Raw genomic sequence first — 27600 nt, 5'->3', positions numbered from 1 at the left:
ATGTAGGAGGCAAAGATAGAGGAGTCCAAAACTGAAGAGAAAGGACATCCTGTGGTTAATTTAATGGTGTAAAAAAGGAGGCAGGAGTGTTCATTATAATAACAATCAATGTTCCCTCTAATTTTTCATGTGTCTGAGCGAACACACAAACTCCCTGAGCGGTCCCTTGGACCACTGTGAGCGTCATCAGACGTGTGCACTGTGGTCACGCCAGCATCACATCCATCCAAGTTACATGGTTTATTAAAATAATCAAATTACAGCATTTACATTTATGTTAGACTACTTTTAATTAACTGCTTTTGCCCACTTACAATGAAAATGTAAAAAAAAAGAAGAAAATTTTGAAAACAACTTTCTTTTTTTTATTTATTTATTTTTTTTATAAAGCTCTGACTTGTATTATGAGTCTGTGGTCTGGGAGAGAGTCCTGTAACTCTGTCTGCAAAATACAGTAAATAATGACCAATGTTGGGCAATTAATTATATAGTTACTTCTTCAAAAAAGTAACTGAGTTTTGCAAACAACAACGTTTTTTGCAGCTGTTTACCTAAAAATGCAGCCAAGGCAGTTTTTAAAATAAACATTTCAAACTATTTACAGAACAATCAGCTGTTCTGCAACAAATCTGATGCCACACAAATTATTTGTGCCACTCCAAAAAATAATTTCTGTCCACTATGAGATAAAGGAGAACATCAAAAGCCTAATACCTGCAGGCCTGACAGCAGGAGATGTATCACTCCTGTAAAACCTGTAACATTCAGCAGTCGCCTCATTGTTCTGACACACACAACAAAACTATTGACTACACTACACACTAACTACACAAGATTTGCGCTAAACGTCGTAAATCTGTCACAGCTCAAAACACGCTGTCACTCCTAAAACTTCCCCCTTCCTAAACAACTAAATGCCATGTTGCCATATCATTTTTTGATTGGTCGACATGGTACATTTTTCCAGCAATAGGAAAGGCTGGGGGCAGGGGTTTGCTCACAGGCGGAGAGTGCTTTCGAGCGTTTTCCTTATAAAACGCCGTTTTTTACCGTTTCTTCCCGCAGTAAATATAAGCAATGATAGTATTCAGGAAGAAAACCAAACATTGCAGATATTTTTATCATACCTCTGGTTTTACATGGCCTATCAACACAATTTAAAAACTGGTATAAAGTCCACACTTTTTCCGTCAGTTGTTCCGTCTGTCCTGCTCACATCTCCAATGGTTGTACACGTCATTAACGTGGCTTCACTCCACATCAGCTACTTTGCCAGCTAAAACACCGGTGTCGGCACATAAGGACGCTGTCATAGCCTGTCAACCACGTTGATTAGTTGCGTATAGACTAATGTGAATCCATCATTGGCTGGACTATGGGATAAGGTGGCATCATTCTAATATCATACGGGAGCCAGTCACTTACTGACTAACACTGCAAAACAGAATTGTTAAAGTTTTAATTTTAATTTCAATTCAGGTTAGATTTTTTTTCTGTGCGCAATGCAGATTTTCTATGCGCAGAGACCGTGCCAGCAGTGCGCAATTGGGCACGCGCGCAGCTTAGAGGGAACATTGACAACAATAGTCCATTAAAGTGGATAGAATTACCACTGCAATACAAGAGCTTCACATTTTACAGACAAATCATGTGAAAATCACAAAAGTATGCCGAAATGTTTCACTAAGTACTGTTAAAAGGATTTAAATAAACAGAAACATTTCACCTTAAAACTTTTTTTTTTTTAATCAGTAGGAATGGAACAAATAAGATCCTGTTTCCGCAGATTAAATTTAGCTAATTTTATTATTTGAATCACAACGAATTAATCAACATCCTCACTTCTGTCTTTGGTATAAACTGAGTTATATTAACATTTTAAACCTAGATCATATAAATATGGCAAGGTTGAGTGCAACACTGCACAGAACCACGTAGAATATTTCTATTAGCCATACTGGCACTGTAGTTTTGCATTGACGATTGTCTTTCTGCGTCATTAAGAAAAGAATATAAAGGACAAAATGCAATTAATTAAAAAAAAATACATTCAGTAAAACGTTGAGCGAACTTTAAACGATAAACATTTTTAGGGTTAAAGCGTGAACATGGTGGGAGGCAAGTGATACAAATTAGCTTATCGTAACACCATATTATGTGAAATGCATCCCTGTGAAAGTTAAGCGTGATACAACGGGTGCAATACGCCGAGCAGTTCTCCCCCTGAACTGTAATAAGAGATGATCAACCAGCAGGGGGCGTCCAAGACCTGTATTTGTGATTGAAAGCGCTGCACATTTAGTCCCTTTTGTAAAGGAAGCCTTCCTTCACTTCACGGACCGGTCTGTTCTTAGGCGACTGATTTTGTTTCTTTCTATTCTTATTTCCTCTCTCGTCTCTTCCTCAGTCATCATCTCTTGTCTTGGCTGATCTCAGACCAGCTGCAGCAGACGGATCTCTGTCTGTAACTCCAGCTGTGTGGCTCCAGTCCCGCAGGCTGGGTCGGCCATGTTGTTGTGTGGGGGTTGATGGAAGTTTAGTAGTAGGAAGTGGAGGCTACAAAGCGCTGGGATACTTCAGGGTCTCACTTTTTTCTCTTTGCTTTTTTTTTTTTTTTAATCACTGTCATGCCGATGCAGGACTCATCCTCGCTGACCCGTCCGCTCTGATAACAATGACCGTCTCCTCCATCGCCCCCGCCATCCTCTCCAAGACTGCAACACTTAAGCTGCTTTGATTTAACTTCACAAAAAAAAGAAAAAGAAAAAAATCTGACCACAGTTGACTCTGCTGGATGCGTAAAGTGGGGATGAAGGCGACTCGGTTCCGTTTGAAATAACTCGGATATTTTTCTTTTGCTTTTTGCTGATCTGACTCGAGGGGAACAGAGGGGGGAAAGAGAAAACACCCACCGAGGACTCGGATTTGAGAAGGTAAATGAAAAGGGAAAAAAAGAAAAGTGGTCTTTGTCAGAGCAGCGGGATCAGATAAAGATGGGCCGAAGCGCAGCTGCTCGCCTGTCTGGGCTGTCAACAAAGGAAATTAGATGTCCTATAATAACACAGACATGCTTGTAGATTTTCTATGTAGTGTGTGAATGTTCCTTTATCCTGCAAACCAGCCGCTTTGTGTCATTTTATAGGACATCAGCGAGCAGTCGGCATGCTTTCAGTCCCAGAGGAATACGGTATAAGTATACTGGATTGCAGATGAATAATCAAAGTAACACAAGCTGAGTGTTCTGTAGTTTGATAAAATAGCAGGGGTCTAATTATCATTTCACGGTTTAATTATCATAAACACGAGTCTTAAATTGTCATCGTGGGATTATAGTGGTAAATTAGAGATTAATTGCCAAAACCCGTGTGAGAAAAAATGGATTAAATCCTTATTTTCTCTCATTTTCTATGTGTTCACTTGTCAGCGTGTTAATTAGATTAAATAACTGAGAAAAGTTGATTCCACAGTGCTGGATTCGGATAAAGATGGGTTTAAAGATAAAGAAGAAGAAGAGGAGGAGGAAGAGGTTCGGGTTCTTTTTGTGATGCAGAGTCACTCATTTAACAGCTGAGTCACACTTTGAGGGGTTGCTTATTCTTCTCTCACTCCGACCTTTCAGTCTCCACTTTTAGGACACGGGCTTTACTTGCACTCATGTTCTTTGAAGTCTGTAAACTGTTAAGACTTCAAGTGACTCGGTGTGGTGTCATATCCTGAACAGCTCTGCACTTTTGCACAACTATGTAAGTGAATCATAGCAGCTCTGAATCCTTATAAGGTCTGGCGAGGTTGGAGAGAAGGCAGTTGTGTTGTTATTCGGGCTTTGCAGTGTGATCTTTCACCCCTGGAAGGTTCCTGTGAAGACATTAAAAAGTTACAGCTTTTAATGTTATCACCGAAGCTGCTAGAAGTACTTATTGAATTGATTCATTTGTTGAAGTTTGCAGCTGTCGTTTTGATGTTTTTAATGCACAATTCCTACAGTTTGATGGTCTGAGTCATCAGTGGTGATGCAACAGCATCAGCGTTCTGGGAACACCTATGATGGGTTGGATGTCAGAGGGTTAAAAAGACAGTTGACAGTTTCCAGGCTGATCTGTTTTTTAGAGAAAATCCTCAGTGGATCATTTAGTTTGTGTGTTTTTAGACTGATGTTGGGCTTAACAGCAAAATATTGTTTTCTTTATAGCTCAGGATACCTGAAGTGATGCCATTTCTTCTTTTGACTGACATGAAACGTCCCCTTCTTTAAGGTCTTCACTGAACAAAGATACTAATAGTAGAAAATGAGAAATTTTGGAATTTCATCACATGATTGGTTAATAAGGTCATCTTCTAGCGGATCAAATCAGTTCACCACTCTAAGAATGTTTCTTTTCATTATTTTTTTTCTTTTTCAAACTCAGCACTTCACTCGCTTCTTTCTCCAGCATGTGAGGGAGTAAAATCAGAGCAGTGCTCGCCATGCGTGAAAAAAGAAGGCGCATGAACAAATATCTAAGAGTTGCCCTCTTATCAGCAGTCTGTAAGGGAGAGTGAGTTCTGATATTGCGAACAAAGCGCTCCAGTGTTTCCTAAACTCTGCTAATGCCACAGTCCACATGTCAAATACAGCTTTTGTTTTTATCTCAGTGGAGAAGACTCTAATCTAGGCTGTATTGTGGGTTTTGGAGTCACCTTTTGTTTTTCGATGTTGACACTTAAAACAATCGGTCCTGTTATGTGCTGGCAAAAGGATGATTCCCCAAAATAGCATGCCATTCAGGATTTCTCATGAGAGCTTTTATTCTGAAAAATGTGTGATGTCTATTCTCTGGCAGCGCAGTAACTGACATGAGCACAACCACAAGCTGTTCAGTGAAGTTTTGAGACAGGTTAAATAAAGTCAGTTATGATAATAATGTAAATAACCAAAACTGATTTTGTTCCTTTTTTCTGTTGGACTGAAGTCGAACACTGCTGAGCGAGGAGGCTCTTCAAGCTAAACTTGTTCTCAGATCGATCTCAAAGTGTTGTAAGCTTCAGGATCAGCTTACTGTGAGCACGCTTGCAACAGAACTCAACACCCAGTGCAGAGTAAATCTCATTATGAACCATTTATTGATGTTTCTCTTGATGCTGCGGGGCTTCAGATCTCCACCGTCACATGACATTTCTCCAGACCCAGATTTAACTCTTTGGCATCAGAGGAATGTCGCAGGCTGCATTTGTTGAAGATCTGAAGCCCATTAAAGCTCCACAGACCCACCCAGTCTGCATCCGCAGCGACAGCAGCTAACAGCTGCCTGGCAAGATGCTGGGCAGTGTTTCAGTAAGACCTCTGATGACTGATGGAGGAGGAAAACACCACCACCATACTACCCTTCAGCTAAGCTGCCAAGCTCTCACCCAGCCAACTATCAAGATCTAGTTAATCTAAATCTCAGAAGATTTGAGCCTGTTTAAACTACTGAGAGTCTTACTTTATCTTAGAATATCTTAGAATCAGGCTTCAATTCATGTATAATGCATGGCATGCAAAAGGAAGATGTAATAATTTTTACTTCACTAGCACAGCTTTATCTTGGGTAACTTATCAGGATAGCAACATTTTCATGTATCATATCTGCATATGCAAATACTTCAAAAAGTTGAAAATTAAAAGAAAAAACATCTAATAAAAGAGGTAAATCCAGATTTATTTCTATTTATTGCCACAGTAGCAGGCAGACACTCCTTTTGTAGCCATATATTAAATATGTATGCAGTGGTTTGAGGATTCCTCTTTTGAGTTTCAGCATTTTCAATTCAATTCAATTCAATTTTATTTATATAGCGCCAAATCACAACAAAAGTTACCTCAAGGCGCTTCATAGATACAGAGAAATTTTGACTCCCACCATATTGTTTGTTTGCTTTTTGGAGTCAGAAGTGACCATATTTAGATGGGAATCTTGAGTGTTAGGTTATCAGCAAACATTATCTATTCATACTCAGAGGTACTGGCTGCTAAACTACTAGTATCACTCAAAAACTACAACACACACTTCTTGGACGGACTCTTTGTTAAATAAACACACGCAGTCATGTTACGGTAAGATAATGGCTTTAAACATAATCCAAAAGATGAAACACCAACACAGTTGTGAGGTCTGTACTACAAAGCAAGATTAGCGTGATAGCGAGCTATGTCAGGGTTAAAGTCGGAGTTTTCTGTGTCACTAAAGTGGCTAAATCACTATGGTAACCTAACCTAACCTGGTTGGTTATGTGTTTGGTTTAAAATGTTTTAAAATTCACTAAAAGCACCGCGTTTTCACTGAATTTTATTTACAGCATGTTTTATGTTCAGTGTGTTTTATATGTGCAAGTTGTTAAGCTGTACCTTATTATCATACCGATTGCTTCAGGAATTTGTATATAACAGTGAATTGAATTAGCATGGGTAAAAACTAGCAACAGCTGCAGCTCTCACATTAAATAAAATTAAAAAAAACATGAAACAATTTGTCCAATTATAAGTTCTGAATTGGATATTTGATGGTGATGTCTCATAAAAGTTTGTGTAATGCTGCAGGTTATTCTTTGCAAGCAATCAGTTCTTTTCAAAGTGGCTCTTTGGTCTATTTAACAATACAAAAACCAAAAGAAACAAGTTAAAATTATATAAAAGCATAAAAAAAACATCAAATCCAGGCATTACTATAGCAGTAATAGGTAAAAATCAGATTTTGTCCTGGTTTCTGATCACGGGACTCCTCCACATTCAGCTTACTCATCTAAACATTGTCTCTGCAGCCTTCTTAAACACTCTGAACTGTGATCCCTGTAAAACTCTTCAGTATAATCCAAGAGAGTGACGGAAAAATGCTCTCCTCTCTGTCTTATCAGCGTTTTGTGAAGCCTCTGTGGAATTATCACTTTGTGGTCAGAGTCAGGGAAGGAAGCCAAAAGAAGGTTGCTGATAAGAAGGGTTCAGGTTTGAATTATCAGTCTTACAAGAGATCATGGAAAAAACAGGAGATGGGTTTTAACTGAAACTCAGATCACGTTAGCTTACGTAAATACACAAATGAAACACAAAGCAGGCAAAAGAGTTCTTTGAGAAAAGAGTGAAAGCTTGAAAACGCTAAATACAAAAGGTTAAGGGTCTGAGTTGCTGTCTGAATCTCAGATGTTTATGGAGGGATGCAGTCCCTCGGAGGAACATCTGGAGCTGCCTCAGATGTCCAAAATTAGTCGTTTTTTTGGTTTATTATGTATTTCCTGTAATACTTGACAGTCTAAGGAAGCGCCGAGAAGCTCTCACATGCAGGCAGGCAGGTTTCGGCAAGTATCAGCTTTGTTGATGTGTCCTTGAGCAACCCACTGAATCCCCTGTCAGCTGTCTGTGCCACAGTAGCTCACTTGGCAATCTGACCTCGCTGGAAGAGGAATATTAAACAGAGATAGTGTCTAGTCTTTGGGTCTTTTGAGACTCTGTGGAAACAGAAGGAAGCTCAGCAGTGATGGAAAACATATTTATGTTTCTGTGTTGCAGGTATTTTTCACCTCTCTGTCGTTCACGCTACAGAAAAGGCTTCTGCTGGTGATATACAAGTGATATATAGATAATTTCTCAGTTTGTTGGGCTGAAAAATGAGAATCTTTAATCTGAGCAGAGCATTTTTGTACCAAATGAAAAAGCTTTTATTCCATATCAACACCAATACCGACACTGATACTTTTTACTAATAAAGCCAGGTTAACGTGGCTGTTTCTGAAGCACTTTGGGTCAGCTTCTGTTGTTTAAATGTGTACATGCTGTAAATAAAATAGATGTGAAAGTCAATGCAAAAAGGTTCTGACGTGTTTTTGAGGTGCATTTTTTTTATTTCTCACTTATTTAGCACAATTCAGTCAGCTAGATATTGAACTCAGAGGATAAAAACAAAGTATCAGTCCTATCATACTAGTATCAATCCAGTACCAGCATTGGTATCGATACTGTCGATATTTGGGTCTATCCGCCCGCATCTAGTGATATGTCAAGCTTTCTTACTTACTGATCTTCTGTCTGTCTGTCAGAACATAGCAGTCCTTAGACAATAGCACCAAACCTTTCCAATCAGATAGTAAAAGGGGCCTTGGTTTATATGTACATGTGCTGACATGTAAGCTTCCCCATTTTTAAACCCTTCACCTTCCTCTCTCATTGTTCCTTTATGGCTCCGACTGGTGCTACTGGGAGTCTTCTCGTGTTTGCATGCTGTTGTAGGTCATGTTAGCATCCTGGGGCAGTGGGATGTTGTCCGCAATTAGAGTAAGTTACTATAATTAGCAGCAAGGCAGATTTTCCTTTTGGCTTCATGATTCTGCTACAGATCTTGTGTTGCGCTGAGTGCAAAAGAGAGTGAGGCATTTTGATGTTAGAGTGTGATTTTTCTTGTGATTGTGGAGGTTTGGGTTTTTGTTTTTTTTTCATGACAGCTATGCATGCTCACTGGCCTTAACATTGTTGCTGTTGCATCTTTTATTTTTGTGCCATATTTTCTCCTAAAGCTCTCGATTTTCAGTGTAGACAAAGCCTGTGGTGTCAGTATGTGATGACTGGCAGATTTATCCAGATGACAGAGAGCTAACTGAGCTGATTTAGAGGCTTCAGGCAAAGCCAGTCCTCTTTGTATCGTCACAGCAAAGAGCCCTTAAGAGCCTCCTCTTCAGCTGATAGCCCTCATAATTCTGCTCATGTGAGAAGCCCATGAACGCAACAAATATTTAATAGGCCAAAGTGACTGTAGAGTCAGAAGTCTTCAGTGTTTCAGCTACTGCCACTGGTGGTCACTCCTCTTTTTTGTTTTCTGTTATTATCCTCTTAAATTAAATCCACCATCCTCATAATCCTCCTAGTAATTTAAGCTGGTAGAGCTGGCTATGAGCCCGTTTGGCCCCCTCCTCATTCAGCACAAGCATTCAGCAAAACTCTCCATGTACCCTACATTTCATAACATTTCTTTCTTCACACAACCAGTAACAGGAATCGTATCTGAGTTTTTATCGTTGGGGTTTTGGAAGGATATTGTGACACTGAGATAGGAATCTATCTGTTTAGTATGCTCCACTGCAGTTATAGCCCAGCCTTCAGTTAAACACCATACAGGGAGTGCAGAATTATTAGGCAAGTTGTATTTTTGAGGAATAATTTTATTATTGAACAACAACCATGTTCTCAATGAACCCATAAAACTCATTAATATCAAAGCTGAATGTTTTTGGAAGTAGTTTTTAGTTTGTTTTTAGTTTTAGCTATTTTAGGGGGATATCTGTGTGTGCAGGTGACTATTACTGTGCATAATTATTAGGCAACTTAACAAAAAAAAATATATACCCATTTCAATTATTTATTTTTACCAGTGAAACAAATATAACATCTCCACATTCACAAATATACATTTCTGACATTCAAAAACAAAACAAAAACAAATCAGCGACCAATATAGCCACCTTTCTTTGCAAGGACACTCAAAAGCCTGCCATCCATGGATTCTGTCAGTGTTTTGATCTGTTCACCATCAACATTGCGTGCAGCAGCAACCACAGCCTCCCAGACACTGTTCAGAGAGGTGTACTGTTTTCCCTCCTTGTAAATCTCACATTTGATGATGGACCACAGGTTCTCAATGGGGTTCAGATCAGGTGAACAAGGAGGCCATGTCATTAGTTTTTCTTCTTTTATACCCTTTCTTGCCAGCCACGCTGTGGAGTACTTGGACGCGTGTGATGGAGCATTGTCCTGCATGAAAATCATGTTTTTCTTGAAGGATGCAGACTTCTTCCTGTACCACTGCTTGAAGAAGGTGTCTTCCAGAAACTGGCAGTAGGACTGGGAGTTGAGCTCGACTCCATCCTCAACCCGAAAAGGCCCCACAAACTCATCTTTGATGATACCAGCCCAAACCAGTACTCCACCTCCACCTTGCTGGCGTCTGAGTCGGACTGGAGCTCTCTGCCCTTTACCAATCCAGCCACGGGCCCATCCATCTGGCCCATCAAGACTCACTCTCATTTCATCAGTCCATAAAACCTTAGAAAAATCAGTCTTGAGATATTTCTTGGCCCAGTCTTGACGTTTCAGCTTGTGTGTCTTGTTCAGTGGTGGTCGTCTTTCAGCCTTTCTTACCTTGGCCATATCTCTGAGTATTGCACACCTTGTGCTTTTGGGCACTCCAGTGATGTTGCAGCTCTGAAATATGGCCAAACTGGTGGCAAGTGGCATCTTGGCAGCTGCACGCTTGACTTTTCTCAGTTCATGGGCAGTTATTTTGCGCCTTGGTTTTTCCACACGCTTCTTGCGACCCTGTTGACTATTTTGAATGAAACGCTTGATTGTTCGATGATCACGCTTCAGAAGCTTTGCAATTTTGAGACTGCTGCATCCCTCTGCAAGATATCTCACTATTTTTGACTTTTCTGAGCCTGTCAAGTCCTTCTTTTGACCCATTTTGCCAAAGGAAAGGACTTTGCCTAATAATTATGCACACCTGATATACGGTGTTCATGTCATTAGACCACACCCCTTCTCATTACAGAGATGCACATCACCTAATATGCTTAATTGGTAGTAGGCTTTCAAGCCTATACAGCTTGGAGTAAGACAACATGCATGAAGAGGATGATGTGGACAAAATACTCATTTGCCTAATAATTCTGCACTCCCTGTATATCATAGTTATTGCTTCTGTATTAATACAAATAGGATGAGGAAGTGAGTGTGTGCTGACAGATAAACTCCTTTCAGTATCCGATGGGAATTTCAGTGAATTTAACTTGCTAGTTTAAAGTACAGAACCTTAAATGTACTGTCAACAGGCTGATAGCTTTGTTGTTAAACTTTTAACAGCATAAGTCAAATTTATGATTATTGTTAACACTTATTTAAATAATTTTTGATCAGCGTATTGATCATTGTATCTAAAAGCAAACAGCATGTTAACTTTAACAATTACCTAATGAACTCAGTATCTTTCTTTTTATGAAGACTAAAGCACTGTGAAGCCATGCTTATCAAACACTGTGATTTAATCTAATTGCTAACCAAATAGTCCATGTTGGTATTTTGCAAGGAATATTTTCTATGTTTGGTATCTTAGTTTATTGTTAAAGCATGCTAATGTTTCCTAACCCTTAACAAAAAACAAGAAAGTGCATACTTACCAAACTTGGCTGCCACAATGCCAGATTTGAGTCAGTATTTGTGCTATATTAATAAAAAAGAAAATGAAATGAATATGCTATATTTGAAAACTAATAACTTTGTTTATTGTGAGTTTTGTCTCATTTTTGACAAATTCATTTCACTCAAAATCCAGGTTCAGGAAGGTGTAGGTTTTTTTCCCAATATTGTGCAGAATCCTACAAAAAGAACAATTATATGATATTATCATATGAGAATATCATATCATATATAATACGTGTGTGCAAAAATGTAGTTTAAAATATCCAGTTTATCATCAAAGCCCAAATACAAAAGCTGTGACCACTTTCACGCATGAACTGTGGCATAAACAGCATCTGTGAGACATCTGACAGCTGTTGAATTTGTCTTTCAGTTGCTGGGCAGATGCTTTGATCTCTCTGACTACATCTGATCAGATATCTGATCAGATGTAGTCAGAGAGATCTGATCTGATACATCTGATCAGATATCTGATCAGATGTAGTCAGAGAGATCAAAGCATCTGCCCAGCAACTGAAAGACAAATTCAACAGCTGTCAGACCAACACTGAAACCCTTCATTGCTAAAAAATAAGTCTTGTAGCATTGATTAAAACGACTAAACTTTGAACACACTGATTTTTTAAAAATCAGTTTTAGGAGCATTTTTTGTAGCTTTATCAGAGGGATGGTGAAAATGTTAAACAAAGATCACATGTGAACTGAAGGCATCGCGTTTATGGCCGATTCTTGGTTCCTCTTTCCTTCTACAAGATTGATTTTTCCAAAGCAGAAAAGAAATCATCTTAACAAATAAGTTATTAATCCATTATCTCACTACATTACTACACTGACCAAAAAAACTATGATGTGTAATTATTTAACAGCATTCTGGTATAGTATAAAAATAAAAGAGACATACTTTATTTTCAAATCTCTTAACTTCAGTATTTATGATAATTTTGGGAGACTGATGTCACTTTTATGAAATGACTGAGGCCTTATTTTTGGAAGGAAAAACATTTCTAAAGTGCAAATATTCCCGGGATGCCGGCCAGTGTTTTACGGCGTGATAGCTTCACTGCTGACTGGGCGGGCCAGGCACCCATCTGTCTAAATGTGAAATACAAGGCCACCCGAGTCGACCACTGAGCAAAGCCCTCTGCTTTCCGTGACACTGGTTTTGTCTCGAGGTTAAAGGAAAGTTTGGTTCAGAAAAATAAAGTGTTTTTTTTTTTCCATGCCAACATTCTCAGAATGTCAGTTGCAGATCTAAAATCTGAGATCAGATTTACCGACATATTCATTTGAAGCCGTTTTTAAGAAATCCGTCTTTCTGACACAACTCCACTAACTGACCACCCATAAAAAAATGTTTTGTGGAAGACGACCAGTACCCAGCATGACTTGCAACCTGCAATTTGCACAGTTTTATTTAAGCAAAGTGTTCTGAATCTTTGGAAGGTTTCTGCGGTTTGTCCCCGTTTTGTTGATTTCTTTGGCAGTTCAGCTGAAGAACTCGATGAACTCTTGATTATGAACCTCCCTCTACGATGAGGACAAATCCCTCCCACCTCCCAACATCAAGGCCACTGTTACAAAATCAAAGAGAGATGTATTACTGCACCAGTAGATCCTCTTTCACTGATGATTGTACGATCACTGCCCTGTAATTCAGTGCGCTGCTGTAACCAACTGTGCCGCCGTATTGCTCAGTAGCACTGTGTTTAGTCTACTTCCACGCTGAACATATCTGCTCTTTATAAAAACCTTTTACCGCTTTTGTTTTACTGTCTTGGAGTGTCAGTAAACCAACTCCTACTCTGCGTTCAGCCGTTGTTCTTGGCAAATGAAACCGTTCTGATCTCCCAGCGCTCAGACTTCTTTACGAGCGTATCTGATTGTCTCCACATTTTCCAGGCCTTCACTCCACAAAAGAATGCCTCAGTGTGACTCTGTCCAAATTATGTTAGGCAGAGGAATGACAACCACGCCGATAGAGACACATCAATGCTTTAAATCTTCCAGCGTGGTCAGGCTGAGGCATTGATAGATTGTGAAATGGTAGCCGACTTGGCAGAGACGTGTAAAAAGCAGAGGACTAAGATGCCCGGACAAAGACACAAAATCCAGGAATCTCAGGCTCGGACACGAAAATGACTCACAGTTTTGTCCAACACCGATTATTGTGTCGCTCATTTATAATCAAATTTGTAGTAATTTCCTTTTGCTGTCATTTTGTATCACTTTGTAATGTGATTGTGTGGCTTTGAGTGTTTCTTAGTGGTTTTGTTGCATTTTGTTTCTGGTCAGTTTATGCTGTTTTCTGTGTCGCTGTAAGTATTTGTTGGTTGCTGTTTCTCTTTGCAGTCATTTTATTCTTTTAATTTTTACGTCTGTTTTGTGATTATCCGACGATGTCTCGTTATGGTTTCTTTAATTTTCTTTATAGTGGCTATTGGGCCTCCAACAAGGCTGCCTTTATCTGTACGTAGCTTTTATGAACATAATCTGTGACATAGCCAAGTAGCAGAAGATTTCCACTTTCCCTATCTGGCCTCAAGGTCACATCTCAGCTTTTTGCGCATGATGTGGTTCTGTTGGCTTCATCAGGTGGTGACCTCCAACTTGCTCTGGAGTAGTTCATAGCCAAGTGTGAGCCCGCGGGAATGGAAATCAGCACCTCCAAGTCTAAGGCCATGTTTCTTGGCCAGAAAAGATTTAAGTGCCTACTGCAAGTCAGGGACAAGTTGTTGCCACAAATATCTTGGGGTTTGGTTCAGAAGTGAGTGGTTTGATTAACCCAAAGCTATGATATGTCAGTCTACATTCTTAACCTCAATTAATCAAAAAATGAGATTGCAGATACACGGGGCAGAAATGAGTTTCCACCAAGGGTTGATTGGGGACTCAGAGTAGAGCCTTTACTCCACATCGAAACGAAAAATATCAGGTGGTTCGGGCACCCGATTAGGATGCCTGAGGTCTTATGTGGTCATTTTGTGTCTTATAATACTTCTGCTACTCTTTGCTGTAATTTGATTGATTTTTAATAAGAGGCATGAACTGTCACTTCATAGAAATGCCTAGGACTGTGACACTTTGGCCCTCTGGATCTTTGGTATGTTGAACCCATTTGGTAACCATCCATGGATGGAGGGCCCCATACAGACTTGTCTGAATTGCAGCAAAGCATAAATGTAGATACTCCAAAGAAATATGCATTTCCCTATATAATGTGTAGATTTAAATAGCATAAAATCTGTTATTTGTTTACAGAGTCTCTTGATGGAACAGGAGCGTCAAGTAATAGATGGTAATAGTGAAAATGACAGAACTGCACAGTTTTATCTACATGGCCTTGTTTGAGTGATTCAAATCAGATTTTACATTTATCCATATGTCCCAGTTACCACATGGCTTATAGTCTTAGAGGTTTTAACAACAATAAAATGATTCACATAATCATATCAGGTCAATACATTTTTATTTCATAATGCTTGTTCCAGTTCCTGCAGACCTTATGTTGTAGTCAGTAATCCTATATGCCCCTCAGCCCCTCCATCTATACTGTCTCATCCTCATCCTCTGTTTACACTGAAATAATATCTTCTTGTTGTGTGTTCTTTCTCGAGGGTGAGAAGATGGGGTGCATAAAGAGCAAAGAGGACAAAGGCCAGACGATGAAGTATCAGCCAGAGAACTCCCAGGCATCTGACACCAATACCGCCACCACGCCTCACGTCGGTCACTACGGACCAGAACCCACCCAGCTGCAGCAGAGTCAAATTCCCTCATCTTCCTCTGGCTCGGGGGCAGTAAATTTCAACCACACCCTCACGCCGTTTGGTGGCTCTTCATCTGCCATTACTCCCTTTGGAGGAACGTCATCTTCTTTCTCCGGTCCTGTGTCCAACTCATTCTCTGGTTCCGTCCCCAGTGAGTAGAGTTTTACTGCGTGATGTCAATACTGCACTGATAATGGTGTTCATGCAAAATGAAACCACTGTTTACTTAAATCTTTATTATTTAAAGCTCAACAGGTACATCCTATGGAGAGCTTTGCAGACAGATGTCTACATGTTGCTTCTGTCTAACACCAACTGCAGACATTCATTTGATGTCATGCGCACATCAAAATGTGTCCACTGTATTAGACCTGGTTGCTAGGGAAATATTTATTGTTATAGGAGCAGATTTTGGTGATCGCATTTCTCTGCAAATGCTCGCTAACTACTAGCCGAGTGTTAGAAAAACTCAAAAAAGTGCACCACAAACCAAAAATGAAGAAAATTAACCTTCAAAATAAAAGTTGTGCCTCAACACTAAAGCTAGCGTATTTCAAAAGGTGCAAGCTTTACTTTGAAGCAAAATGATCCACGTTTGCAGTTTGTGTTGCACTTATTCACTTGATCCTACATTGTCACCATGATTGCTATGTGTCCAAAATGGTGGATAAGTTAATGTCATGTGGTTAGCGGTCACGTGTCTGCAAACCTCAATAGGACTGGAAGTCTTTTTATGGCCTGTCACCATCTAGTGATCTTCAGATAGAGTGCAGTTTTAAGTAATTCCTGCATTGACTCAATTTTTCCAATTCAGAACCAGTTTCCATGTTTTATACTGTCTGTAGTGGCTCTTGCCTATGTTGATGTTGGTCCTTCTGCTTATTCCCTGCAGAAGAGAAGATAGAAATCCTGATGTTTTCAGTTCAGTCCACCTTCAATCAATCAGCTTTTGACATGTATATAGATATATGTATATGTATATTCTCGTAAATGGAGAACAGATCATTCACTGTTGGCTTTTTGGTAGATGCGTCTCATAATCCTTGACTGTGTAACTGAAGAGTTAAGCAAACAGACACCAACATGGGATCATAAATCTGCCTTAAATCAGGCTTTAGTTTTATTTCATCAACATTACGTCCTCTTTGTTTTGTACTAATGCAGTCCACTTTTAACTGTCACATCGCTGGCCCAAGTTTGATGTCCTGAATATTGATTTGAATGTTACATAAACTGAAAGAGCTTTATGAAATAGAAAATTCCCATCACATATGCTGAGACGGTCAGGAGCTGAAATGCAAAGTAAACATAATTTGTATTACAGTAAAACATAAATGGGATAAAACATGCAAACATTATTAATGTTAGGCTTAGCCTGGTCAGCATGCTGATCTGGCTTTACGGTGTCACAGCTAATGCCGGTCGTTGTTATTTGAAGTTGTTGGCGATAACAACTATCGGCTCTGATCACACAGCTTACAGCGATCCTGAGAGCCCTCCTGTTTAGGTGGGATTTAGGTTGTAATCCTCCTCCATGATGGATTATCTGCTCTCAGAGGGGGATAAAGGTGGCACTGCCATGGTATTTGCTTTCTGCAGGTGATAATAGAATTACTGTTGACAGCATTGTTGTCAGTGGTAGGTATATGAATATCATGTCTGGGCATATGGCTACACAGTAGGCAAAATATTGCATGGAAAGATAGAGCTCCTGTGTTCTCAAAAGTGATATACTAATCAACTTTATTATTACATGGAAAGCAACACTATCAAATAAAACCAGTTTTATACGGTGGCAGTTGTTTAACATGTGTGTAAATTTCACTGTCTGTCTTGACAGCATCTATTCTCAGTCATATTTCCATGCTGGTAAGACACAAACATTGTCGCATCACTGTGATGTTATTCTTTTCAATTCTTTCTCTTTTTATGTTGTTAGGTGGCGTTACATTCTTTGTGGCCTTGTACGACTACGAAGCCAGAACGTCAGATGACCTCACCTTTAAAAAAGGAGATCGTTTCCAGATCATCAACAATACGTAAGAATCGCTCCAGTTTCTCTCTCAGTTTATGAAGCGCCTGTATGAAAATGCTTCCTCGTGAGTACTGCTGCGATTACCAGATGCCTTTCTTTGTCGCAGCAATGCACAGCTGCACCTGTTCGGCGTGTGTCGGCCTCAATGAATGACTTAGATTGCCGCTTGTCTCCTAATGCCAGCTTTCTACTGGGAACTGTGCACGTCTGCTCTGGCAGAAATGTTGCCCCGGGTTTTATTATTGTAATGTAAAATAGATTAGTCTCATTCAGTCCCATTTTGATGTTAGCATTTAGTGTTAAACGCATTTTAAAGACTGATTTTGAATCAAATTATGAGGTTTACAAGTGCAAACAAGATTGAAAAGAATTTAGAAGTATTTCCATAGGGCTTACCCAAAAATTATAAGCAATCATTTACAGTTTTTTTCTGTTCCAGGTATCAGTGACACTATTATTTGATGATCAGTCTTTGGTTGAGTGTTAACTGAACAAGTCATTTATCTCATCTCCTGTGTCGCTGTCACACTGCAGAGAAGGAGACTGGTGGGAGGCTCGCTCCATCAACACAGGAAAGAAAGGCTACATCCCAAGTAATTATGTGGCTCCTGCTGACTCCATCCAGGCTGAAGAGTAAGACCTTGTTGCTGCTTCTTATAACCTCATTACTCCAGCTATGACAGCTGCACCAAGAAGCTATGACGTCATATTGCACAAAGCACGCTATCCGACATTAACAGCCTTTAAAAAGCTTTATGATGTGATTGTGACATTCAAAAGAAGGGAATGCATTAAATGCGTTCCTGCTTTTTTGTTTTTTGTGTTTTTAACCATTCAAGTCCTTAGTCACATCTGAGCATTTTATTCAAATGCTCTTTCTTTGCAGGTGGTACTTTGGTAAAATGGGACGCAAAGATGCTGAGAGGTTGCTGCTGAATCCAGGGAATCATCGAGGAACTTTCTTGGTGCGAGAAAGTGAAACTACTAAAGGTGATTATATTCAGCAAAGTGGGAGGATTCGTTTCCGGGCGTGCATGGATTACAATCTAGCATGGTCACTGCAGATGTATCATTTCAGGTTCATTGTTATTTCTATTGTCATTGATCTCTGTCGTGCTGGGGTTTTGCTTCTTGCTGCTTTTTTCCCCACCTTCAGCTTTCCACATGTAAGTGGGGAAAAGCAGGGAAGACCCAAGACAGATACTTATCGCCAAATATAAACTACTGCAAATGGAAATAGAAATGTTCTTTTGACTAAAGTGGTCCAGGCTGAAAATCCTGTTGCCGCATGGATCATGCTAGTCCATAGCAACTGAAGCACTTTCATGACTTCATGGCAAATATAAACAATGACATAAGTAATAATTTTGCAATGCTAAAAAAATGCTTATATGAAATAGATTCACCACGTTAAATCACTCCACTTTCAGATTCTGGGTGGAAGGTGAGTAGGTCAACTATAATGACATGATATAATGAGCCTGTTATAGTTGTTAGTGTTAGTATTAGTGAGTCTTTAAAAAAAGATGGACGTATCTATATCAATGTTACCTGTTGATTTTAGCATTTTAAAGCTTCAACATTAGCATTTAGGTTGCTACCATTGCCTCTACTGACTCCAAAAGCCCCTTAGTAGTACCTCAGCCAGATGCCTTTAGTATCCTTCTTGTATAAACCTGGTTGGATATTTGACCACTCTTTATTTAAATTGGTTGATTTGCTGGCACAGACCCGGCTTTTAAATATAGTCCATAAATTATTGTTTGGAGTGAAGTTGGGGTTTTGAGATAGTCTAAGAACACAGCTGTCAGTGTTCTTAGATCTGAAAGCCTTACCTTTACCCCTCCAAAGATACCTCTAGTTATTGTTGTCAAATAGCTAATTCTTTGTCTCGTCTGACCGCAAGATTTTTCTTCCAAAGGCATTTGGTTTGTCCCTGTGCAGAGGTGTACATTTCAGTCATGCACGAAGGTGCTGATTCTGGTCAGGGGCAATGTAAAACTGGCTTCACTGTGGACAGTGATGCAGGTGTTATAGCAGTTTTCAGTTCATGGCATGCTCAGGAATTGCAACAGAGGTCACCCATTGGTTGGACCTCATTATTTACTGATGACTTTGACTACAGTACATTTGAATTCATGCTGTCACATTAATGGATGCACAAGTTTAACACTGCTTGTGTCACAGCTAAATCTTTAAAAAATTCTTCTCACCAACTCTGTTTCTAATTTGCAATAAGATTAAAGTATGATTCATATTTGCTGTTCCTCATCTACATGAGTGAGCTTTCTCTTAGCCTGTGTGTGAGAAGGGTGGGGGCAGCAATCATTTTCTGCAGCACCCTGTAGCGCGTACGGATGCATAGATCCTGGTACTGTTAAAATAGTAAAGAGAACAAAACCTACAACAGTTGCACAATTTGATCTGCATAAAGCCACGAGGAAGACTAATAACAGCATGCAGCTGCTTTAAAAGAATGAAGCAGCCAGCAATGGTAAGTACTCTCTGTAAAAAATAATTGCCCTTTGTTTGACTTCAGTGTTCAGGCTGTTGTGGTATTGATGTATTTAGCATCAGAAACTGATGGAAGAAACATAAGTCTCCAAAGCAGTGGAGGATACTTTTTTGTGCTAAGAATAACATCTTTGTAAGAAAAACATAAATTCACAGCTGTAAAAAAAAGTCTGAGGAAACCAGAGCTTTATCCTAGTTTGGAAGCCATGTTTTTTAACCACAACAAAGCCAAATCACTCACAGTTGTGCTTAAAAAAAATGAAAACCACTTCCTGTATGTCCTCCAGGTGCTTATTCTCTTTCCATACGGGACTGGGACGAATCCAAAGGAGATAATGTGAAACACTACAAGATCCGCAAGCTTGATAATGGGGGGTACTACATCACTACCAGAGCACAATTTGACACATTACAGAAGCTTGTGAAACATTATACAGGTATGTACACAGGCAGCACTCCCTGCTCACTCGCTTTTTCTGTGTCATCTCATTCATTATTCATCACAGTCGTTCTTCATACCTCGAGGAATTATCCTGAAAATTACTCTTACTCGCAGCTGCTGCTCTGTGCCACGCAGTTTGCCGTGCTTCCTTTAGGGTTACCACAGGAGATGAATGGCCTTTAATTTTAATAACAATTGATGGTGCTGTTATAATTTTGAAACTCACACCTCCTCCTTAGCCCAAAGAGAGCTGAGGTTAAGTCTCTGTGATCCCACTCCATTTCAGCTTGGCTCTCGAGAGCGCTCTGGTGTGTTAAAAAGCCACTTCATCTCATTTATATTTCATCGCAGCTGGGATGAGTGCATCTAAAGTCATCCACATCAAATGGAACGAACTGATGGATGAAACTTTACGACACTGAATCCTGCTGGTTAAAAGACTTGTGTGTATTGGTGTGTAGCACTGCTGGGTGTAATGTGTCATTTTGATCTCTCTCGCTGTCTCTGTCACAGAGCATGCTGACGGGCTCTGCCACAAGCTGACCACAGTTTGCCCCACAGTCAAGCCTCAGACCCAGGGCCTTGCTAAAGATGCCTGGGAGATTCCCCGGGAGTCACTGCAGCTGGAGCTCAAACTGGGCCAGGGCTGCTTTGGAGAGGTTTGGATGGGTAAGGCCAAAGCAGCCACATGTTGTTTAGTAATTATCTATATTTATGTACATTGGGAAATACAGAATAAGCCACAGTTTATATAGAAAATCTCATTGTCCGTCTATGTTTATTGTCTCTGCCTCTGTCAGAGCTGGGGACTTATCCACTTCCTTCAGTTGCTTCCTCTTTTTGTTATATCATCTTTATCTCTAGAGATCGTATCTCTCAGGAGGAGAGAGCGAGCTGGATTTGTTTGCCGTGAGCCCGTATCCGCTCATCCCAGGGATATTTTGCGAGAATCGCATGCATGACAGCACATGTCTGAGCAATTACAAGACCTAATTAATGATATTGTCTCACTCCCAGCCCATTAACAACACTGATTACCCCTGTTGCCTGTGGGCTTTTCTCTCCCCCGCATCTCCATCTCTGCAGGCACGTGGAATGGTACAACTAAGGTAGCCATAAAGACGCTGAAGCCGGGGACCATGTCGCCTGAGGCCTTCCTCCAAGAGGCTCAGATTATGAAGAAGCTCAGGCATGACAAACTGGTGCCTCTGTATGCAGTGGTGTCTGAGGAACCCATCTATATTGTCACAGAGTACATGTCCAAAGGTACCGCTCATCCCTGGAGAATAACAGTACTCAGCTGTTTTCCTGTTACACGACACTCCTGAGGTCTATTTTTAAAGAGAAGGAAAAACAACATCAGGTGTGAGCCTGTAGATTTTTCAGGTGGATCACATGCCCTTGCTTTTTTTCCCCTTTGATTTACACATGGTGATTTCCTTGAAGGAAAAATGTACATTTTATAGGCTTTTTAATTAATATGCTTTAAAAATTGAAAGTCCTTCAGGGTCCCTGGTGGGTCCCTGATGCGGGAAAGTGGAATGGGTAATTGAAAGCTGCAGCAGGTTTTCATAGAAAAAAATTTTCTGAGGTAACTCAGTGACAGATGCATGCCTACGTGTCTGCAGTCTTTGATGCACTCGGGTGCAGTGATTTCACAAAGACACTGACACTGACCTTTCCATACTTTAACTCCAAACAAGAAACATGGATCAGCTAACACTGTGAATCGCAAAATTAATTACTGTCCAACTTAATGCATTATTCACTTTAAGCTATTATTCCGCACTCTGTAGCAGTATGTCGTTATGCAGCTCCCTCACATCCATTATGACTTCTCACACTTGCTTTTAATAGGAAGCCTGCTGGACTTCCTCAAAGAAGGAGATGGCAAACATTTGAATCTTGTCATGCTGGTGGACATGGCTGCAAAGGTGAGACCAGTACCTGTATCTTTTTTTTTCTCCACCAGTGCAGAATTCACCTCAGTGCACTGCCAAGTATAGAGCTCTATTTTAAGCTTCTGACATTTAAAAAAAAAAAAAAAAGAAAAAAGAAGAAGAAGAATCACAGCCTCAGGTAAACAAGTCCTCCTCTCCCAGATTTGGCACACTTTGCTTTTATTCTTACTCTTTGAAAATCAATCAGACATGAAGAGGTGATGGAAAGTACAAGAAGCTGAAAATTATTAGCTGAAGTGGCGAACGTGAGATGCTGTCTAACCATTTTGGGTTTCTTTTTTTGTGTGTTTATTTTAAAGATCGCTGATGGCATGGCTTTCATCGAGAGGATGAACTACATTCACAGGGACCTGCGTGCCGCCAACATCCTCGTGGGCGAGAACCTGGTGTGTAAGATTGCCGACTTCGGTTTGGCCAGGCTGATAGAGGACAACGAGTACACGGCGAGGCAAGGTGGGTACACGCACACTTAAACACAGGCTGTGTGAGTCACAGGTGAATGAGGTGTCAGGGCAGAAACAGAGAGAGCAGTGACCTTACAGCTATGACGATTCCCGGTTGTCTCACCTCATGATGAATTAGGCTAACATAAGAAAAACCAGATGCTTCTTTTGATCTCTTATTAGCTTTGCTTTTCACATGTTGGAAGAATTTATCGCTGCTATTTCTGCTTCGCAAGCAGTGCCTTACCCTCATGAGAAAGTGGAGCAAGCTTTAGACACTTCCAGTGAAGGCTGAAGACTGCAGTTTCCTTCTGAAGTTTGTATTAGAAGCATCTGTGAAACTTAGGGAACAGTACTGCTCTACAAATTTAATTACAGTCTGAAGACCAGTGGCGTAGAAACAAGAGACAGTTGCCAGTGATGCTATAAAGAAAGAAAGGAGTTAAATACTAAATATGCTCACATTTTTAGTTTGGGATTTAGTAATTTATCACTAAAGTAGAGCTGAAGCTAATCGATGTATCATGAGATGATGAAAAAATAATCTTATAAACACACAGTCCTCAAAAATATGCTAAAAATGTTGCATTAGCAGCATATCAGCTGAGGGAAGTGGGGCACAGTTGATAGCCTGCTTAGGAGCAGAAAAACTAAATACCTGGGACAGAAGACTAAAAAGATACCTGTGAGCATCTGCTTGGTCAAAGATCTGAAAACATGGTGGCTGTAAAAAATTCACTTAATCTCATAGACTGTATATAAAAGATGTAAGTCCCGTGCCTGGAGAAACTGCGCTGGGTTCTCTATGACCTCAGTAAACACTTTTCAGATGGGTTTATTCTGTTAACAGCTACTTTTAAGACACATACATTACATTCATTTGGTAAATTATAGTTCTGTTTACAGCGAAATAAACAATAGAGCATACTGTTCTTAATAACACATAAGAGGGCAGTGTTTGTTTTTGTTTCTCTGTCACATCCATGTACAGTTTTAAAATACCGTGATGGTGACAGGGAAACGTCACATTGAGACTTTGCTACGCTAGATGATGCTACCATGTCTGTGTCCATCTTTTATGTACAGTCTATATATATATAAGTTCATGACTGTGGCAGAGATCAATGAACTTTTGTTTGTGGTGCACATGACACCATTTCCATAAGGACTGTTTCTCAGGTAGAGAGTAGTCAAATGAAACTGCTTTTTGAAATATATATTAATAAATACTTTTAATACTTTAGATAGCTTTTTTTTAATTATTCAAATGCAGCGTTCTTTATTGTATTGTTTATATTCGTGGTTACCCCTTAAACCTGTTTTCTCTGAGGTCTATTTAAAAAATATGTATGACTGAGTAGGAAAATATAATGTGCTCCAAATTATATAACTATGGTTAACTGACCTTCCTGTGACTTCCTGGAAACGAAGACAGAAATTAGCCCATATGCCCTCTAGTGGCAGCACTTCACCTAACCCTCTCTCCTGTCTCCTCCATCACACGCAGGAGCCAAATTCCCTATTAAATGGACGGCCCCAGAAGCTGCGCTGTACGGCCGTTTCACCATCAAGTCAGACGTCTGGTCCTTTGGCATCCTGCTCACTGAGCTTGTCACCAAAGGCAGAGTGCCCTATCCAGGTAAGTGACAGGGTCAACACTAGCACACAGATATACACATACCTGGTGTGAAGAAAAGGTGTAGTGCACCAACAGAGCGCAGTGATTAATGGCCACAGTGATCAGCCTGCAGTCTGTCAGCAGACGTTGAGCTGGTGTGCTTGTTAATATCAGAGGATGAAGTGAAGCTGTCTGACATTGTCTGCGCTGGTTGTTTATGGCTCTGTAGGGGGAGTATTGACATGTACACACATGCACACACAGATAGCCTTACACACACACATACACAGACTCTGTGGCACATTTGAGATTAGATGAGACCATCTGGTGGGGGACGATCAGGAGATTGAACACAACTCTTGTTTATAACCATCTGCCAGACCGATTCTGCCCCAGGGAGCAGTGCCCGTAGCCTTCTGTGCTACCTTCACACAGATCAGGTTTATATGTGATGTAGCCTTGAAACTAATATTAGAGGTGTGTGGCTGAAGACAATCTGATAATTGATTATAGAAGTAAGTTGACATTTTGAGAAATAGGCATATATTTATGGTAAACCTGGGGAAACAGCTCACTGGGCTCTGTGAACAAACACCACTGGATTTTATACATTTGCAATTATACGTTTGAAATTGCTCCTTTAATGAATACAAAAACACATAGTTTAATGGGGGAATTTTTTATTTGAAATCTTAGTTTCTATTTTTGTACTTAACACGTTTGTGCATTTTGGACTATATTTAAAAGATGGACATAGTCACTGTTATTGCATATTGGTTGGTGCATTTGTGTTTTTGAAGCATGAAGTTACTCTTGAAAGCACAGTAACGAGTTATGAAAAGAAACTGAGGCATGTTTCATGGTAGCAGCTCAAGGTAGCCATACTCTTACCTCACAGGAACAATTCTCAAATTTAACAATATATTCTGTTGAGGTTTTTGCAAACACGCATTTACTAACCATTTGATGTTCATTTGTCTGCCATTGTGGATGTGTTACACCCTTGGTGAGGATGTAGGATCAAGTAAATAAGGCCCAAATCATCCACTGCCCGACTGCTGTATCACGTTTAAAAGGGCGGACAACTCTCAAGCAATCTGTACATGACATGGATTAATAAACAGTTTAGACCATAAAACAATCAGTAACATGTTTGTTGTCATTGAGAAAGACTCAAACCCGGCTCGGTATTAGAAAAAAAATTATATAATTAGGATCCTTCCAAGGTGGCTTCACGTTTTAAACCTGGTCAGGCCACATCCATCTTTTATATACAGTTGTTGTTTTATTACTTTTGGACAAAGTCTATAAGCTAAGCTTAACTAACAGGTTGGTGTCTTTAGTAATAAATCAAACAAAAATATTGTATTTCATTTCAAATGAATTATATGAAGCCTTTTAATTTGAGCAAATGTGCAGCTTCAGTAATATTGGGATTGAAAAATTAGGGATGGAAATTTGTGACTGATTTTTCTCAGTTTAAAGGTGCTAAATGATTACATGATTGGCGGGTCTGTCACAATATTCTTTATCTATTCTGTTTTAAATACACTTTTATGATAGGCAAATCAATTCACAAGTCTATAGGTCAAACTCCCATGGAGCCCAACCAATCCCAAATCTTGTCTTGAAATCAAAATATAAAAGAGTGACTGATATTTTTCCTTAAAATGTTTATTTAAAAACATAAACCACATGGACTGTTGGTTATAAATTACTAATGCTACCCAGTCATGTGCAAAGTGTTAAGGCCTCCTGCCACTGGGATCCAATGCTTCAATACAAGAGCAGTAAATTTAGGTCAGCGTAAAGAGTAATATCACAAAGTGGTAACAGAAGGTGCTTAGTTTTAATTATTAACATAAATAAATCAATTAATATTAAAATGCAAGTGAAGAATTTCAAGCTGAATTTCTTATATTATTGGGGTCCACCTGCAGTACAGATATATGATTTGCCTATTACTACTTTATTTATTTATTTATTTTACATGCAGCATGGATATCATCAGCACCATTATATTGTGACACTCAAATAGTTTTTTTTTAAATCACGACTTGCTGCTGTAGATTGATATTCAGCAGGGAGGGGATTTGCTAGGCTTTCAATCCTTTCTGTTGATGGTGGCTGTGATTTTAATGATGCACTCTGGATTTTCTGTGGAACATGCAGCCTCCTGAGCCCTCTTATCTCTTCTTTTTCCATTTGGAAAAAAAAGGCTTGAACAAAAGCTCTTACAGCCCTCTCTGTCTCCACTCCATCTCCACCTCAGGTATGGTGAACCGGGAGGTGCTGGAGCAGGTGGAGAGAGGCTACCGCATGCCCTGCCCGCAGGGTTGTCCCGAGTCCCTTCATGAGATGATGAAGCTGTGCTGGAAGAAGGAGCCCGACGAGAGGCCAACCTTCGAGTACCTGCAGTCCTTCCTGGAGGACTATTTCACCGCCACAGAGCCACAGTATCAACCTGGAGAAAACCTATAGCCAGACTGGACTCTTCTGTGTATCCCTACACCCAGAGGAAGCTTGTTTAATGACAAGTCCAGAAAAAGTTGACCGGAAACTGCCAGTCACACAAACCACTACTTGCTCTACATTTTCTCTCTCCCTTTTTTTTCTGTTTCCAGTGTCCACACAAGATTTTGTTGCATTTCATAATTTTGTGTTAACCTACGGTACTACACAAGTCTTAGATGTGTGAATTTCTGAATATGACTGTGGTTTCCGATTTCAGAGATATGTTTCAGATACACTCCACGTGGGATTCTTACTCCTGTGAAATAAGCTGTGACGAAGCCTCGCGGACGAAAAACCCACTGAGAAAAGCCGGCCGTCGCACTCATTTGCCTCCAAATTTGTGCTGTAACAATAAATTATGCAACATAATGATTAATTGTTGATAAGAAATAATATATTTTCCTAACAGGGAGACATTCTCAGGGTGAGGTTGATGGTCCAAATTCCACACGGCTTATCTTTATTCACGTCATCAGTTGCAGTAGACATGATTAAGATTGTGATAAACTCTGTCTTTTTTAAAAAAAAAAAACAAATATGTTCCTAGAATTTATAATCTCACGGACATTGATTTAAAGCTTCATTTGAAGACTTCCCCTCGCTGTCCATCATCCTCCAGAAGAGACTTTGTGATTACAATGCCATAATTCTTTGTATCCCTCACTGCCCCGGTTACTATAATCCCACTGTAATCGCTGCAGAGACATGCTTACATGAAAGACGTTTGTATAGTGTGTCACAGGGTCTATTTAACGGTTTAAACAGGGATGGGATGAAACTCAGACTCTCGTGTTTTATGGTGACTCTGCAAAAACTGTTGTTTGTATGGCAGTGATGTGTATGATAGCTCTTCTCTTTGCTCCTGTATGGACTCGACAGGACAGTATTATATTGTTATTAATGCCAGTTGATGACCGAGCTTGTAATGAAGGGCTTTATAAACTCCTCATTTTGTATGATTATTGATAAAATTGACAAGACTGCAAAGTTTACCGGGGAGGCAGGTTGTGGGTGGAGACTCACCTGGGGAATTTGTACAATAAAACGCGATTTTACACAGTGTATTTTTATATTTTTATTATTCACTTAGAGACCAGACGCTTTGATTTGTC

At 39.8% G+C, this 27600-nt stretch overlaps 1 protein-coding gene across 1 annotated transcript; it reads left to right on the top strand.

Moving 5' to 3' along the window:
* Positions 1-2293: 2293 nt before the first annotated feature.
* Positions 2294-27550, top strand: LOC146380448 (tyrosine-protein kinase yes-like). Its single transcript, XM_084939519.1, has 12 exons — positions 2294-2933; positions 14809-15112; positions 16901-17000; positions 17531-17629; positions 17883-17986; positions 19798-19947; positions 20466-20621; positions 21039-21218; positions 21810-21886; positions 22213-22366; positions 23864-23995; positions 26247-27550. Exons 2-12 carry the CDS (start codon positions 14818-14820, stop codon positions 26453-26455), a joined length of 1656 nt encoding a protein of 551 aa, XP_084795645.1. The 5' UTR covers positions 2294-2933; positions 14809-14817; the 3' UTR covers positions 26456-27550.
* Positions 27551-27600: the final 50 nt, after the last annotated feature.

Source organism: Perissodus microlepis, chromosome 9 (assembly GCF_051167445.1).
Source record: "Perissodus microlepis isolate ML-2025 ecotype Zambia chromosome 9, ASM5116744v1, whole genome shotgun sequence".
In the NCBI taxonomy this organism is placed as follows: domain Eukaryota; kingdom Metazoa; phylum Chordata; class Actinopteri; order Cichliformes; family Cichlidae; genus Perissodus; species Perissodus microlepis.
This window is presented reverse-complemented; position numbering and strand designations above follow the sequence as displayed.